General features: G+C 39.7%; 1 protein-coding gene across 2 annotated transcripts; it reads right to left on the bottom strand.

Annotated features, from left to right (window-relative positions):
- Positions 1–1,990: 1,990 nt before the first annotated feature.
- klhl8 (kelch-like family member 8) lies at positions 1,991–13,253 on the bottom strand. 2 transcript variants are annotated; one of them, XM_040158128.1, is made up of 12 exons: positions 13,060–13,253; positions 9,743–9,946; positions 9,378–9,439; positions 8,505–8,670; positions 8,004–8,324; positions 7,599–7,785; positions 7,224–7,367; positions 6,806–6,917; positions 6,025–6,193; positions 5,776–5,935; positions 4,817–5,018; positions 1,991–3,937 (listed from the first exon to the last, which is right to left on the bottom strand). In XM_040158128.1, exons 2-12 carry the CDS (start codon positions 9,938–9,940, stop codon positions 3,814–3,816), a joined length of 1,845 nt encoding a protein of 614 aa, XP_040014062.1. In that variant the 5' UTR covers positions 9,941–9,946; positions 13,060–13,253; the 3' UTR covers positions 1,991–3,813. The 2 variants fall into 2 exon arrangements, with proteins under 2 accessions (XP_040014062.1, XP_040014061.1); XM_040158127.1 differs by having other exon boundaries at positions 9,743–9,962; positions 13,060–13,252.
- Positions 13,254–14,980: the final 1,727 nt, after the last annotated feature.

Here is a 14,980-nt window from a genome sequence, read left to right as displayed (position 1 = left end):
ATTGATTGAAAATTAGTTGAACATGGAAGTAAATAAGGTTGAGACGTCTCTTGTACAATTCATTTTTTCATTTCTTTTTTTCAGATAAATATCCCATTAGCTGTATGGTTCATGTAAAACAAAAAAACAAGTAAAGCATGACATCCATGCTTGAATTTACTGCTCTGAAAATCTTTAAGAGCCTTTTCATTTTCCACTGTTGAAAATGACTGACGTTCATTTTTTCGTTCTACCCTTCTTTTAATTGCTTTTACGCCGAGACTACATTTGCGTGAAACCAGATTCTGGTTCACACTGTCCCCCTTTCCATGCCAGGCCTGCACCTCAGGCGCCTGAGGCACGTCTACTAATTTCTTCAAACCTACCGCACAAAGCACAAGTTATTTGACTGACGTCCTCTACAGCTGTCTGCTCTCAAAACACATAATAGATTCAGTCTGAATTTCAGGTGGTTATACTTGGTTGACTTAACTGTGTCTTTAGTTTGTGGATCCCAAAACTAAAATCAAAGTAATAGCTTGCAGGTTTGAGCCTTGACCACCCCATGGTCAGTGTAAAGATCCTTTGCTCAAAGGCCAAAAGACTGGCATTGCAGAAAAATTAAATTAAAAAGAAAGAGACTTACTGCAAGCAAGAAGAGCAGCAAAGCTGAGCAGCTGCAGAAGCATTCTTTGTCTTCTGTCCATTCTCACTTTTCTACATTCACCTCTCAAGGTGTGTTTCTACACATCCTAATAGCGTTCTGCTTTTTTCTCCAAACTCCCCCTGAGCCCGTCAGTGTGTGTGTGTGTGTGTGTGTGAGATGTGCTCCAGCTCCAAGTTTTCAGACCTCTGAGCATCTTCTTTTTGGCTCACCTCTTTTCAGCATCCATCCAGGGTCCAAAGACTGCAAGCAGTAAAACACAGATGACAAACACTTGACCTCCTGACTAATTTTTCTACATTACAACCTAACGGTGGTGGCTACTGAGTAAAGGCTCAGTGATTAAAAACACAAGTTGGCTATTTTGATTTGACAGTTAGCAGTTACCAGTATTAAAAAACAACTTTGTAAAAGGGACACGTTTTCTAAAAGGTAAACAAACTTTTTATAATATTCATATTTCGAGAAAGAACATGGTTAATTATAAACTTTTTCTTGCGATTACAGTCATGTACTTCTACACGTTACACGTGGCTGAATGTATTTCCAATGCATTATAAGCACTATGAGTTCACTTGTGACTTTATGTAGTACAGTTTTATGTAAAGATGTAAATACCTCATCAAAGCGATAAACATATTTCGTTTGATGCTGTGCTCCATTTTCTTACACTTTCTACATAATCATTGAAGATGGGAGACACTATATGTGAACTGTGTGGACTAGGCCCAAGAACTCATATCACACAGTAAACAATGAAAGTAGAAACACTCAGGAGGTTTCATACGATTGGTTTTTTTAAGATCAGAAACTCTGAAGGTATGTAAACAATACGAGAAACCGTGTGGAGGATAGGCGCTTACACAACCTTAATAATACATTGATTGCAGGAGAGTGCAAATCACATTTTACACAGTGAAACCACAAAGTCCAGAAGACACAGTTTATAACAACCACTTGTCAACTGTCAATAAATTTTATACTGCCGTACTCTGCCTCTTACTGTTTAACTCCGTTTAATGGGATGTTACAAAACAATGAACATAAATTTGAAATCAAATTCTCATTTGTACTATTTTCATATTGGTTATATTGCTCAGCGGACACGTTTGGTTTGTAGAAAAACTCCCACAATCTCTTTGGTTCAGAGCAGCCTGTGGTGGGTGTTGATTCCGACTTTTCACAGCTGAGAGTTCATTTTATTAAAAAGGGGCATTTTACAACAAGCTTGATTGCTGAATTTTTTTTTCTCCTTTTCACGAGCTCATAATCAGTCCTGACTTGAAGGAAGATTTCATAAATTGTTAAAGGGAGAAAAAAAAAAAAAAAAAAAAAGGAATCCACCAATGAACTTTGCACATAACTTTATTGTAGCAATTTATACCAGTATCATGTGAATAAAAAGCACAAAAAGGAAGCAGTCAAGAGGAGGAAGAACAACACAAAGTACAGTAACGTTTACAAAAGACTGGGCATCTGGCTCATTTGCAAACAAAGTTGGCAACAACTTCAGTTTTGGAGTAAAAATGATTGATAGTATTAATAATAGTAAGACACAAACTCTAGTGCAGTAATATGTATACTTCTAGTATGAAGCATATATAGCATATCTGTTTTTAAAGTCATCACTCTCTCAGCCTATTCTGAAAAACAAAACTGTTGCCAGAAATTTATTACATTTTTCTTAGATATGGCACATATAGGCATGAGTGTTAAATAAACATCTTAAAACTCATAACACGAATAACATGAAATTCTCCATTAAGGACAAAAATATACTCAGATTTCATATCTATTCTAGGAAAATAGTGCACAGCAATGAATTAGATATTATAGCAAAGAATAATACCAAAGATACACCTATTTTATAATACAAAAATGTCCATATATTAAAATATAAACTGAACCATCTGCAGAGACAAACCTCAGCTGAATCGCATACACGTCTGAAAACACTGACTAGGATTACTGACAGTCCAGCTATCGTCAAACGCAGACCTTGAATTTGAAAATCTGCACCTGTCAGTTTGAGCAGATCTCTGTACAATAATGCAAACTGAAAAAGAACCGGAGACGTGCACCGTATTGCTCTGATCAGTCCTTGACTCTCGGGTATGTAGTTGTCAAAACTCTTTTAGTTCTGAGGTCAAGGAAAAGGCAGCTGGCGCACTTTTTTGTTTTTGGCACTTGCATCAGTTAAATTCCCCGGAACTGTCACCTCCTGACCAGTGACTGATTTGTCCCAAACAGCCTTAAATGATTGTTCAAACACAATTAAATGCAAATCCCAGCAAGAACGGGTCGGCTATGATCCAGTTTACTGCAGCTGGGACTGATAGGAATCAGCTGGGACTGATAGGAACAGTAAGTCAGACTGCCATAATGGATGCTTTCCCCTTACCTTGGGAAGAGATCACAGGAATCTTGAAAATGTATTTGACATCTTAACTACTTGTTTACCTACTTGACATTGACTGATGAAAATGTTAGTTTAAATTTCATATGCTGCACTGCAAACTAGGTGTTTAATCCAGTATTTTTTTTTTTTTATCATCACTGATTTGTCACATCTCTCCGTACAATGAAAAAAAAAACCTGCAGGGCCAAAGAGTAATCCGGAGACTGTCTTAAACAAGAGACATCTGAAACGCTTTCATACTGGCCGACTACATAGCCCATGTTCGTTATGTGCACAGTTAAGCAACCTAGTAGTTCTGAATCCAAAAATCACCTCTCATTCTCAAGAGATTAGGATTAAATACAGGGCTCAGCTTCTATTTTCCCTTTAAAAAAAAAAAAAAGTCTAAACTATGTCAAGGCAGTCAAACAAAAGAAAATACAGTACAAAATACTACGACTGATTGCAAATAACACCACCACGAGTCAAGAATAATGTCTTGAATGTTTTTTTTTTCCTCCAGAGAAGACTGATTTGTCAAATGTGCACTTCAAGTCAGTAAAATCACACTAGTATTCCTCAGTCACTGAGTGCAGACTGAACATCAGCCTTAATCCGTTTGAGGCTGATGTTCAGACAGCGTTGAAGGAAATAACGTTGCTGGGCGAAATCACTCTGTCACTGTCTCTGTGCTTCGTGCTGTGTGCTTGTACAACGATCCGATCTGATCGTGAGCTGGCAGTCAGTCACCTCGTGATAACTGGAGTGGCGGTCACATGCAGTTGACCACGTTGCTGGAGCCCTGGCCCACGTCCCTGATTTGGCTGACGTGAGACGAACAGACGGCCACTCCGGCCCCGGCACGGCAGTGAGACACTGAACCCACCAGCTCCCATCTGAACAGCAAACAGATACAAATCACAACAACATTATAAGAAGAACATAGAAACAGAAAAACGACCAAACATTTTTGTGGTATTATCGAGTATCTTATTGGTTGTCTATAGCAAGGAATGTATTCTAACTTTTTCATTTATTTGCTTGTTTACACATTTATAGGACAAGAACCAAATGCAAGGTGTCGTTAACTTGGGCTCTAAAATTACTGGCAAAACACAGAAATCCCTTTCACAATTGAAGACTGAACTCCTCCTCAAAAAAGCGCATCAGTGATATCACATGTTCTTTATGACTGCTTTAAGCTAATACCATCAGAAATCTAGACCTGTGAACAGTCATGGTGCAAGAGACAGCGTCATTTAAACTTGTGCACAGGCCGATAAACGTGCTTGCACTTTGACATAATTTGCATTTCGTAGTGTTGGATATTGTTGATCAACTGCAGATTGGCCAGTGCCATTACCTCTTGTGTGTGTCTGTTTCCAGTACATTATCATGTTTTGTATTTTTTTGATTTTTTTTCTCCAATGTGTGTAAATTAGTTGTTTATTTGTATTCGGGTTTGCAAACTTGCTCGCCTCAAACTGCTCCTTGATGGATGAATTAAGTATTCTGATTCAATTGAACAGAACCAAACTAACACTTAGCAATAGACAGACAGTTTCCTTGCAGCATCACACCATATGTTTTGCATCTTTTTCAGATATTCACAAGTTTCTTAAGAGCAAAGGGGGGGGGGCAGCAACCTGGAACCCCTTATTAGTTTGTCCTGATGAGTTCTCACCACATAAAAAAGGTTCTTACTACGAAAAAGAGCTATTTATTGAATCACACACTCTGCACCTCGATACGTTAAACCTTCATCTCCTCCTCACCTGTTCATTCGAGGCTCAAAAGCCTCCACTGTGTTCAGGTAGATGTTCCCGTTGTGGCCCCCGACTGCAAACACTCTTCCCATTACAGTAGCAACCCCGACTCCACCACGTGGGGTGGTCAGTTCAGACACATACTGCCAGCGGTGCATTCGTGGGTCAAATCGCTCTACAGAGCTCAGGGGGGAGTTGTCATCAAAACCACCTTTAGAAAATGACAGGAGAGACAATTATTAGAAATGACGAGAAATTTATACGAGTCATCTTTGAGGATTGTGTGAAAAAAAGCTTAAGGGTGTTCAGACAGGAAATGGCAGGTATAATATTACTTCGTATAAAGTAATAAGGATACATGTAACCAGAAAAACAATATGCTCAGGTGTATCTACTGCTAACACTTAAGTGTCTCTGAGTAGGATTATGTTGTTACTAACAGAGCAGGCACACAAGAAAAGGATTTCATGAATCCCCTTTAAGCCACAGTCATTCACTAGGCAAAATGCCACAACAGACGTTTTAAAGAACCCTGAATGACTCTTCAGATTCGAGTGGTACAATAAAAAAAAAAAAAAAAAAATCTCATCCTTAAAATTTTGTGAATCAGTTACCAGATAGCTTCACAAAACATGAACTTTTATCGTTCACGCATTCGTGGTTAAAAATGGTAGGGTGTGCACTCAAGGCATGTGACATGAGTTATCCAAAAAAAAAAAAAAAACAAAACAAAAAACAAAACCAAAACCCATCGTAAGAGGACGAAACACCAGTAAAATAATGAAAAACCAGTGTCAGGTCACTGCAGTATGAGCAAATGCGGACAAAATACATCTTAGAACTACTGTATATGGCTCCTACAAACATTATCTGTCTACCAAAGTGATCAAATCTGAGGAGAAGAATATTACTGGTGTTTGGAATCGAGCTGAGAAATCTCATCTGTTTAGTTTATTTATTCCTCTCACCCACTACATAGAGGCAGCCATTCAGTTTGCTGACTCCATTTCCAGCCCGTCGCTGGCCCATCTCGCTGACCTCTGTCCATTTGTTGAGGTGAGGGTTAAACCGCTCCACACTGGACAGTGACGCCACCCCATCGTTACCTCCCACTGCATACACGAAGCTCTGCAAAGGGGATAAAAAGCAGTCGAGGGCAGTGTAGATATCGTACTGTGCATCGGTAGTCATTTATTGGCTCTCCTCTTTAGTCGTACCCCCAACGCCACAGATCCCACTCCTCCCCTGGGTGTGTTCATCGGAGCCACGGCGCTCCAGCAGTCACTTTCGATGTCGTAACGTTCCACGTCGTTGAAGCAGGAGTTGTCGTCCAGACCTCCAATAGCATAGATAGGACCACCGAGAGCTGCCAGAGCTATGCCCCTCCTGAGAAACACATACGTCCGTGCTCAAAGCAGATATTTGTGCTATTCACCCAGCAACCGAGGTATAGCAAACAGACACAGTGCAGGGTCATTGGTACACTGGAGGAAATGCGTGTTAAGGTATCGATCGGCTCCTGAGCATTTTCCTGAGCTGCCAGAGTGTAAAGGACAGTAAGAATAATTTCTAGGCTTTCAGTATAATCATTCCATTCCACATTTCCAATTAATTTGTCCAGCTTAGTGGATCTAGTACCCAGATAATCCGACTGGCTCTGCCAATTTTTGGCAAGCTCCACAGCCACTCTGCAATGTGTGTTAAATGTTTCAACAAGAACTGCGAAGCTAGCAGTCAAATAGAGCCAGTTCCTGCATGGAAAACTGCGACAAGATTTCGATTTAAGATTATTTAAGAAGCTGGAGGTCCTAAAAAGTTGGCTTCTTAACATAGCTGCTTCCCAGCAGCGGATCAAGCTATTGTTTCTGAAAAGGTTTGTTTTTCTCATCCACACAACAGCCATGTTTAGTGTGACAAGCACACTCTCCCAGAATGTTAGCCAAAGAAGAAAAAAAAACAAAACCCTATTCCCATTAAGTATATTGTAGTATCGTGTACCTTTTGGTGTTCATCGAAGCTTTCATCATCCATTTGTTAGTGAGGGGGTCAAACATCTCCATGTTGCCTAAGTGCTCATTACCATCATGGCCCCCGACAGCATAAACCTTGCCTAAGAAAACAAAGCGATAAGAAGTTTAGTGAACACACCAGTGATTACAAATGATCAATGGTTCGTTATACTGAGAGACCAAACTAATTAATCTTTTTTGACTAGAAACAAGTATATTAAAGTAATAATTTCAGGTGGTAATAATTACTTTCAAAATGATCTTATAAAAACTCATAATAACTCTATATAATATAAAATATCTGTCATTATTTTGCCTCGTGCTTCTCAGTCTCTAAACCCAACTTTTCATCTTTCCATGCTCTGTCTTTCACTTCCTGTAGCGTTGTTATATATAACCCCTCTTACCTCCCACAGATATTACACCCACGTGACGCCGTCTGCTGTTCATTTCAGGGCCGAAAAACCAGCTGTTCTTAGTGATGGAGTAGCACTCGATGCTGCGAAATGGGTCGCCGGAGCCCCCCCGGCCGCCCACACAGAACAAAACCCCTGAAGAAATGGTTAGAAAGAATAAAAAAAGTTGGCACAGTGAGAAAGCACGGATTACACTTTATGCCCACGGAACCACAGAATTAACACAAAATTTTTAAAAAAAGATTAAAATTATATCTGGTAGTTGTGTATTTTTTAAAGTAATAAGGAAAAGTGCTATGTTGCTACGGATACCATAAAAATCAGTGGTTACATGTTCAAAGTCAAACACCACCATGTAAGCATTACCTGCAGTGTGTTTCCGGGGTATGGTACGGATTGAATACTCAAAGTCAGGCACCACCTTGTTGCTGAGGTGGAGGTGGTAGTTCCTGGCTTCGTCCATCAGGTCACGACAACTCAAGTTACCTTTGATCATCTCGTCCTTAGCCACTGTTCCAGTCAGGAACTCTACAGGGAGCAGGGGGAGGCGCACCTGAAGGAGACACCAACATATGGCGTACTGCAGTTGTAAAAGTGATTGCATAAAGATCTGACCATTCTGTTTATGCAACACTAATTTCACACGGTTATGTAGCAGAACCCTCAGTTAATGAGTAAAAAGGGGCAAAACGCCCACTGATGTGCTTCCAAACCAAATCCAAAACAACCAACCAACCATATCCTCTTGATCCGAGTTATGCACTCTCTAACCTGAGACATGATCTGGTCCAGCCAGGCCTCGTGGTGCTGTGGGTTTGATTTCAGCCACTTCACTGCTGCATTGTACACCTGCGTCTCTGAGTGGATATTCAGCTCACTGGAGGACAATAATGTGCGCAGGTGCTGAGGAGACACGCATGTGAAGTCCTCGCACTCCACTACCTCAGTGAAGTGCTCGCAGGCATAGCGGTCAGCCATGTCCATCAGGTCCACGCGATTGTGGCTCTCGGCGAAAGTACGAACTGCCAGGCAGTTGGTGGGGTGAAAGTGGGCCTTCATGTACTCGCAGCAGGCTCTTGCCACCAGCTCCACCTAACAGATTCAGACAGTAATAAAAGCATTTGAGGGACTCTCTCAGGGTTCTGTTTTATGGACTAACTGTCATAACAGTTCAAAGTGCTAAATAAAAGGTCTGAGCATCACTATGATTTAAAATAAGGAGAACAAAATGCCTGTACTGCTTGTTATTTTATTTTAATTGTGTGTCTTTACCTGAAGGATGCAGGCAGCATAAAGCAGTGGCTGGACATTGTCGACAGTTAATGTGAGCTTGGAGGAGTAGGCAAAATGCACCAGGTCCTGGATGGCATCACCATCAAAGTCCTTGATCTCTATCAGTTCCTGCTTGGCCTCCGACATCTCTGACAGGAACATCGCCCTGAGCGAAGAAATATCCACTTAGACAAGAACAAGGCAAAATACCTTCCACAAAGCTTTATGTTCAAATATATAAAACTACATTGTGTCCTGAGGTCTTTAAGAGACTCGTTCGTTAAATATGGAGGCCCATGCAGTACGTATACTTTCACCCCAACTGAAAGTGTGGTGATACGTCACTTCAGCCTCGATTAGGGCTGGAACAATCTTCCCACTTTAGTTGACATTGAAATGTCAAGATGTTTTAAAGCAAACTGTCATATTTTATTATTTTATACTGCTGTTATGATATTTCTTCTACATAGCTTGTGCTCAAACTATTGTGAATGCGACGTATGCCCCCCGATGTTAATATACAAAAGGGAACACGTGCCGTGTTTCCATCTAAGCATTGTTATGTAAATGAGCTACACAGAAATGAAAAAATTCAGTATTTGATTTGGGAGCCTCGTGTTCAGGCTCAAGACAGTTTACAGACAGAAACAGTTCTTTGTTGCTTAATTTCTGTGTGTAGTCAGAGCAAAAAGCATATCTGGCATGTGATATTTGGTGTAAAGAAAACACAGCTATAGAGCAACAAGTTCCATTAAATCATTGTGGAGATTCACTGTCCTCTAGTAAGACGAAACCTTCTTATCTGTCTGTGCTGCACTGAAAATTGCTATTATAGCTCTAGTTGAAAAAATAAAGGATAAAAATGGAACATACCTGAAGTAAGGGATGACACAAGCCAGCACGAGCTTGTGACATGGTATCAACCTACTGCCAACCTACAAAAAAGACACAAAACATAAAATACATGTCTAAAACCAGGCAAAAAGGCACACCTGCATAACAGTATGACCATTTAGACACAGTACTGTGATTTCTACAGCTGTTAGGAGACAGTAAAAAAACCAACCCACCACACTCAACTCGAAATTTAGATTAATTAAACTGACAACCGTTAAGAGATTCTTTATAAAAATCCCAACCATCAACCTGACATTACCAAATACATAAAAGAAGATCAGTTGTGGCAAAAATATAATACAAACAAATCTCTTTACTTGAGTCCAGACAGATCGACCTACCTTCAGCGTGACGTCACAAAGCTCTCCCACTTCGTAAAAGTGCCTGAGGGAGTTATGGAAGTCCTTCCAAGCCTCATGAGCTTCGAAGACAAAGGACCCATCAGGCTCACAGTCTGCTTTCGATGCCCTGTTTCCAGGCCGCTTCTCCTTGGACTTCAGCTGCTTCGCATGGTCTGGCACCACATCCCCTGGTGCCATAGCTGGCTAGAAGAAACAAAACCTGTAAGACAGATGAGAGCGCTGAGGAATCTGAACACCTTGTAAACACAGTGGCAGGTAGGGGGAGGCAAGATGGACAAAAATTTTCTAAACTGTATGGTATACAGTTTCACTCATGTTCATCCCACTGAGTCCCATGTTTTTTAGTGTTTTATTAAAACTAATTAATTGTTTTAATTTAACCTTTATTTAATCAGGTAGAAAAAAACAGCAGCAAATGTTAAAAACATGCCCTCAAGCATTTAGGATCTGGCTTTGCTACAAATTATAGTCACATTTAACTTGCTCTCATTAATGCAGCCATGAGAACTGTGAACCAAGATGTTTTGATGCAAGACTTTTGTCACTAATGCTGAAACAATTTATCAGCAACAATTCTGACACTCGTTTGAGTCTTCTTTTTTTAAAAAAAAAAAAAAAAGTTAAATGACGATCATACTCTGATTCCTAAATCTCAAATGTGAAGATTTGCTTGTTTTCTCGGTATCATATCATTTTTAATATAATATTATTGGGTTTCAGACTGTTGGTCAGAAAAACAACAAATTAGAAAAAAAAAAGACAATGAATCCAGGAACTTACAATTGACATCCTTCACTATTTTCTGACATTTTTCAGTCGAAAAGAATAACAGGAACTGAAAATAAATCACCACATTAATCATTAATAGAAATACTCCTCAGTAGCAGCACTCTTTGAGCCAATATAATTATATGGAGAGGTTGTTAACAACAGTATTGTATTATCGCCCATCACTAGAAATTCTAAGAAAGGCCAAATTTTAACTGCCATTAATCGCGACATGCAATAACAACTCGCAGTCTGAAACAGAGACCACAACTCAGTGCAAATAACATTCTACAGGCTTAAATGGAGGAAACAAAAGAGAAATTGGTGGTAGGGGGTATTGCCTGCCAGCTGAGCAAGTTTGGTCAGTATTCCTCCCCCTTTCACTGTCACTTCCCTTTTACTCATTTAGCAAAGGCTTGAGCCAAATGTGAAAAGAAAAAAAAAAAAAATAGGACAAGCAGATTCCTCCAAGCTAAAATAGCACTCTACTCAGAAAACACTGCAATTAAACCCTTAAATATTCCTACCTATTGGCGAGTCTGATGCAAAATCTCCACAGTTGATAAGTCTCCGGTTGAGAACAGAGGAACTGAGAGCAGACAGCCAGAGGGCAGAGCTTCACCCAAACCTTACAGATGATGCACTGTCTCTCTCTTAAGCTATGCCTCTGAAACAGAATAGACTCTGTGTATCCCTCCCTCATCACTAGTCCTCTCAGCTATAAGAGCAGAAAACATCGAGTCCCATCATATGCACTGGTGATCAAAGGCCCTTTTCACTTCTGTTCTACCTTGTGGGCTCGTCGATAGGCTTAATCTTTGAGACTGTTCTGTTCTCAGCACACACAGGGATTTATTAATATTCACTTCCTTCAAAGACAGATTCGGGATCGGTTGGAACACTTTTATGGCTTTAAGATGATAACATCCTCAGACTATGATATATTATTTATGGAGGAGCAATAGCAGTGAGATAGTCAATAATTTAGCAACAGAGATGTACTGCGCAGCCACTTAATTACACTGAGTACAAATTGAAAAGACAGTAACAACAACCACCTCTTTTAAATCGATGCAACCTTTTTCTATGCATCCGTGTCCACCATACAAAAGAGACTCCCACTAGGCAGCCACAGAGGACAAGTATGCACTCACAAGAACCCACTGTTGTCACGTCATATTACTTCACCCACTACCAAAGAGGGACACAGCAACTACACTTGATGCTGCCAAATACTGCGCTTCCATGGTTTGTCCTTTAATCAAGAGTATTGCGACAGTAATACTCAACTAATGAACTTCCTTCCTGAACAGTGAGGTACTATAATTCGTGCACCACAGTTTAAGAGATTGAGGTTGAGGCAGGTTGTGAAAAAGAGTGATAAATGTCAGGTAGGCTCTTTGCTATGCTGTGTGCATTTTACATTTATTTCACCCTTTGAATGATAATGTATTGAGCTTTCTTCTGATCACAAGTCACACATGCACTTGTTACTATCTGATTCTGAACCACTTTGTTTTTTTGTTTTTTTTTTAAATCACTGATGCAACCCACTGGATTATTTTGCTCCTCTCCTCGTGTTTGTGGTAAATATTGTATCCTGTCTGAAAGTAGTGCATCTTTATTAGTGCATGCAAGCACTCTACTTTCACTGCATGAATAATGCTATATAAATACATTTGTAATTGATTTTTGGCTGCACAGGCCTAATTTTTAATCCTAACTAATAAAAAAAAAGCCCTGATTGCCATACCATGTACAACAAATATGGTTCTTTCAGGTATAAAAGCAGCGCAGTGTATTTTTTCTAGGACATGCCAAAAATATGCAGTATGGTGACTATTCTAGGTATTGAATAGGCTTTAACAGCTTCTCCTGGACACCGGAGTACCTGGAGAAGATGACAAGTGATGCAAACATTTAAGATAAGGATACAGCTAGACTACAAAACTATTGCACATGGCTGTTTACTGTAAATGAAAGCTAACACCTTCAGATGTCTAAAACTATTTTCGACATGTCGATTCTCTCCGGGCACAATACCAAAAAAAGCACTTCGACGTATTGCAGCTAGGTTAGCACATAATATCGGGCACAACAGTCGACACGGGCTGAAATACAATCTGACAACACCGAACACGCAACCGCACGTCAAAAGTTTGGAGAGGCAGGACGAGCTTGGTTATCACGCGAGCATGGTTGCGGGCGACTGGCTAGTTAACGCTGCCAGATTCAGCGTTAAAAATGCGAATTCCCCCCCCCGAAACCACACGAAATACAAGCACTGTGGCTCTAATGAGTGGGATCAACCTAGCTAGCTAGCCGGGGAGTCGATATACGGTTCGCCTGCTAGCTAGTAGGAGCTAGCGGGGAGACAGGCATCCTTGCGGCAATTAACGTTGACTGGCAGGGAACGGACACGATTTAACCATGATTTTTTTGCGAATACACTTGACCTGCGATGGTACACCTGACTACAACACATCGGACAACGGCGGCGTTAAGTGAAATAGGTCCAATTTAGATACCTCATATCGCAGCGAGAATTAAGATGCCGGCTTCGTTCAATGGAATGTTTGGCATCGAGCACGTTTGTTGTGAGTCCAGGCGCTTCATGGGAATTGTAGTTTCACGGCCTCACACCTGAGCGGCAGCTGAGCGGACGGATTACAGCCCTGATTGGTGTAAAGTGCACGACAGGCCGAGGCCTATCGTACTCGTGCAGTAATGCAATGAACAGCGGTGTCACTAAGTACACTGACTCAAATACTCAAGTACAAATTAGTGCTTTACTTGAGTTTTTTTTTAAATTTAATTTAATTTTATTCGACTTTATACATTTCAGAGGTATATTATACTTTTTTACTCCACTACAGTTGTTTGACAGCTTTAGTTACCAGTTACATTTACCTATTAAGATTTTAAATAGAAAACACATGTAGAGTTTAGAAACATGATGCATTGTTATAGATTAAATTACCCAACAGTATATACATTTCGAGGCAAAATAATTATTCGATTAATGAATTAGCCAACTATTTTAATAACCGATTAATCAAATTGTGGAAAAATGCCGAACATTTCGTGGTTCCAGCCAGTTCTCAAAAGTGAGGATTAGCTGCTTTTTCTTGTCTTAAATTACAATGAACTGACAAATTCGGAGGTTTGACCATTGGTCAGACCGGACAAGCAATTTGAAGGCTTGGGCTAGCTGTGTTAGTTGTGATGAGCATTTCTCACTATTTTCTTAAGTTTTACAATCTAAACAATCAGTCGATTAATCGAGAAAAATAATCAGCAGATTAATCCATAATGAAAATTGCCCTTATTTGCAGCCTTATATAAAATAGTTAAAAAATAGAAATCCATATCAACCAAGTACAACAGTTGCTTACATGTAAATACATTAGAAATAATAATATTATAGCATATAATAGTATAATGGTCACACATGATTTTATTGCATTAAGTATTTACTTTTGATACTTCAAATACATTTTCCTGATTTTACTTGCATACTTTTATCTAAGTTACATTTTCAATGCAGGACTTTTACCTGTAATGGAGTATTTTACAATGCGGAATATGTACTTTTACTTAAGTAAAGGATCAAAAATATTTTTTTTCCCCCACCACTGCTTATGAAGAGTCTAGGTAACCTACTTACTGTGCTATTGCTTCCCGGCCCCAAAGCAAAAATTAGTCATCAGTCACCTGTCTCTTCTCCCTGAGATGTCTCAAAGTTGATTCACACATCACTTAAAATTTAACCGAAACTCCAGGTTAAAATGTTCACAAAGTGATGTGCAGTTATAAATTCTGTAATTAAACCAAGTTTTGGCAGACAGACATATAACAAATAACGTCACATTCTTCAGTTGACAAATAGGACTGTACTTCACAGCTCAGTTAAATATGCCTTATTTTGTCTTCTGTCTCATTGAACAGGTTTTAGTAAATAACACTAATGTCCAAAGTAAGGCACTAAAGGAGAGAGTAATGGGCAAAGTATGGAAACGTTAGTCTGTAATTACAATTGTTATACTATATTGGCCAATAAAAGTCTCACCTAAAATTATACATTAACAACATTTTCATGTCCAGATTGAGTTGACGGTAGATCAGTGCAGTGTCTGCGCATTTCTGCCGGACCTTGCAAACGCCAGGCAGAAAGGCTGAAATCAAGTCAGCGATGCGGCGTGATATTATAACTTATACATGAAGAGGAAATAGTCAATCTCCAGCACCAATGTAGCCCCAAAATACCATGAGGAAGGTCCAGGTCCATGGACGCAAAACACAGTCCGTCTTAAAAGTCTTAACAGCAGTGTTAACAGCAGTTAGTGTCAATCTTAACACCACTGTGTTACAAAGATCTGGTTTAAAACAAAAAAAAAACTAAATTAATGTAGTATGATAGCAAAAGTTTACCCTCTCTTTCAGTGCCTG

Source organism: Xiphias gladius, chromosome 20, assembly GCF_016859285.1.
Source record: "Xiphias gladius isolate SHS-SW01 ecotype Sanya breed wild chromosome 20, ASM1685928v1, whole genome shotgun sequence".
Classification (NCBI taxonomy): domain Eukaryota; kingdom Metazoa; phylum Chordata; class Actinopteri; order Istiophoriformes; family Xiphiidae; genus Xiphias; species Xiphias gladius.
This window is presented reverse-complemented; position numbering and strand designations above follow the sequence as displayed.

What these genes read in the sequence shown, in the direction of transcription:
- klhl8 (XM_040158128.1), bottom strand. Translation starts at nt 9,940, where the DNA reads ATGGCACCAGGGGATGTGGTGCCAGACCATGCGAAGCAGCTGAAGTCC. An exon ending in ATGCTGCCTGCATCCTTCAG is followed by an intron (nt 8,325 to 8,504) that starts GTAAAGACACAC and finishes TGAATCTGTTAG; the next exon opens with GTGGAGCTGGTGGCAAGAGC. An exon ending in TGGACCAGATCATGTCTCAG is followed by an intron (nt 7,786 to 8,003) that starts GTTAGAGAGTGC and finishes TGTCTCCTTCAG; the next exon opens with GTGCGCCTCCCCCTGCTCCC.